The sequence below is a fragment of the Marmota marmota genome, unplaced genomic scaffold, assembly GCF_001458135.2.
Source record: "Marmota marmota marmota unplaced genomic scaffold, marMar, whole genome shotgun sequence".
Taxonomy (NCBI): Eukaryota; Metazoa; Chordata; class Mammalia; order Rodentia; family Sciuridae; genus Marmota; species Marmota marmota.
The window spans coordinates 33,457,647-33,460,347 of NW_026000240.1; the positions used below are offsets into that span (position 1 = coordinate 33,457,647).

Below are 2,701 nucleotides of genomic sequence, written 5' to 3' on the forward strand. Positions count from 1 at the left end.
TCTTCCTACCTTTGTATGTGCCAAATGATCACATGACATTCAGTCCCATGCTGCTTCTTGGTTCCCTCTTCACTCAGCCTGGCTCTGAGCTGACCCGGCTCCTCTAAGTACCAGGCAGGCAGCCATGGAAAAGATCACTGATCCCCAGAATCACAGTCACTCCACACCATCCTGCCCTCACACCAGGTATGCCTTGGCCAGCCTGTGGCGTCTCCTTTAAAATGAAGATGGTTTATTCATTTTCAACCTCCCCAAAGACAGGGCTGGGTTTGTCTTAGTGGCTTCCAAATCCTAACATCAGGAACAGAGTACAGCGGCAAATACTAGCAGAATAAAGACTTGGGAGGCTGGGGAGAGGGGACAGGGCTTCTCTGGGTCAAGGATTAAGAGTGATTTTTTTTTTTTAAATAAAGACACTTTATTTACAGATAATACAAAATAAACCACAGGACAAACTACTGTTCAGAGACAGGGACAGCCCCCACAACAACCACCCTGCCCATCCTAGAGTAACATATAAAAAATTAAAAAGGCCCTAGGGGGGAGAGGAGCTGGGCTGGAAGCACCTTTGCTGATTAGGGATTGGGGCCTACGATCCTCAGTCACTCCCCCCACCCCCCCCACCCCGTGCCAGGGCACTCTCCCCTCTGAACCCTGGGCCTGGCAAGCAGAGGACACAGCTACAAGGGCAGCTGGTGGCCATTGCAAAGGCCCCCTGGCCAAGGACACTGACTTCTGACTCTGAAGGGTTGGGACAAGCAGGTGGGTAAGTGACTTTGGGGTGGGCATGGGGTGGGTATTATTGCGTTGCTCCAGCCAATTTCCTCCTGACCATGGACACTATCTACACTGGGTTCCAGGGAACAGCCATATCAGGGCAGAAGTGTAGGGTCTTCAAAGCGATGACGTTGTTGAGTCCACCACCTCACGGCCATTGCAAACAGTGGGGACAAACTGTGAGCCAGACCCTAGGGAAAGAAAACCAGAAGTTGGAGATGACCCTGAATCCTCCATAAAGAGTAGGAAGCAGGGAAAGTAGAGCTGTGGAGGGAAGCATGTCCCCTTGCCACCCTCTCATGTTCAGTGTCATCTTGAGGGTACCCCATCCCCCAACAAGGAATCTCAGCAATGGAGGAGTAGACCACACCTGAGGAGATGGGTTGGGAGGGGGAACTCAGGTAGGAAGCGGTGCTTATGATGCTGACCTTGGCCAGGGCTGGAGCTGGCCCTGGCGGCAGCACTGCCAAAGCGGCTGGTGGGTGCCCGATGACTAACCACATTCTTCTGTGGCTGGAAGAGGATGATGTGTAGCTTGGGTGCGAAGAGGCAGCCAAGTACCACAGAGCCACTGAGGCTGACTGACACGCACATGGTGGTGGTCTGTACCTGCAGGGGTTGAGTGGGGAAGCAGGCACAGGTCAAGGATGTCTGTCCCAAAGGCTGGGCCTGGCCCCTAGAACCCCCTTCCCAGGATGTGGGAGAGACAGTAAGCATCTACTGGACCTTGGTGGGCACAGTCCCAGCATCTGTCCTGGTAGACTGTTTGCCCAGGGATCCCAAAGTTCAGCTGTGGGGTTGAACATGCTGGGGTGCATGTATATATAGGGACGTATGCATATGTGGAGGAGCTGGTATGTCCACCACTGCATATCTGAGTGTATGTATTTATGTGCAGTAGTGAGTGTACAGGTCTGTGTGTGTACAAGTGTTTGGGGGTGTAGGATATATGGGTATGGACTGTGTAGGGAGTGTGTAGGGAGGGAACTGTGTGTGTGTGCCAGGATGTGTAAAAAAATGTGCATGCATGTGTCTGTATGTATATGTGTCTGTATGTATATGTGCTGGTATATGTGTTTGTGCATGCATGGTTGACTATTGTGTATATGTATGCCCTGGGTGAGTCCTTAGCTATTATTGGCATGAAAATGCAAATTATATGCACATTCAGGCTAAGTCAAAGCAGATTCCCTCTCAACCCTAGCCTCCAGGTGGTGGCCCAGCAGTTGCAAGCAGAGCAGCCAAGCCCAGAGATCCCTGGGCCACAGCACTGCACCACCACACTTCTGTCCTGGGGAAAGAACCTTTGTCAGGATGTTTGCCACAATTTTCCTGCTCCTTTAATTGTTAAGATTGTCGGTTCAGACCCTACACTGCATTCTCAAGCTAAGTGACCTCGGGCACAGGGTTGACTTTCCAAGGCCCTGTTTCTTTGTCAGTAAAATGGGAGAGCCATGGAGCTTACTCCAGAGTCATGAGGATTAACCAAGATGATTTTCTTGTCAGTCAGAGGCCAGCTCACCTGTTCTCCTCTGAGAGGCCTTTTCTGTTCACCCCATTTAAAGTATCCATTGCCCCTTGGAGCTGAGGATACCCACTGAGACAGTGTCAGATGAAACCAAATTTGTTTGGAAGCCACCAACTGGAATATACCTTTCATCTGATTTAACCTTTGTCAACCCTACCTCTCCTCCCCCTACCTTCTTTGCTTCATCTTTCATCTGTAGACCTCCTCTCTAGTCAAACCCTTAAGCCCCTGGAACATATTTCTGCACCCCATCTCCTGCCAGTTTAGGAATGACATTGGAATACTGACCTCTCTCTCTCTCTCTCTCTCTCTCTCTCTCTCTCTCTCCTGTCTCTTTTCTTCTCTCTCTTCCCCGACCCCTAAAGTCAGAGGAGCCATCACAGGACCCAAAGAAAA

The 2,701-nt window shown here is 50.7% G+C and overlaps 1 protein-coding gene across 2 annotated transcripts in view; it reads right to left on the reverse strand.

Annotated features, from left to right (window-relative positions):
• Positions 1–399: 399 nt before the first annotated feature.
• Positions 400–2,701, reverse strand: part of Grm2 (glutamate metabotropic receptor 2) — a 12,471-nt gene continuing 10,169 nt past the window's right edge. For both annotated transcript variants that reach the window (XM_015487109.2, XM_048794641.1), the window contains 2 exons: positions 1,206–1,386; positions 400–968 (listed from right to left, as the gene is read on the reverse strand). In XM_015487109.2, the coding sequence (XP_015342595.1) occupies positions 895–968; positions 1,206–1,386 (255 nt within the window). In that variant the 3' untranslated portion in view covers positions 400–894. The remainder of the gene's footprint in view (positions 969–1,205; positions 1,387–2,701) is intronic.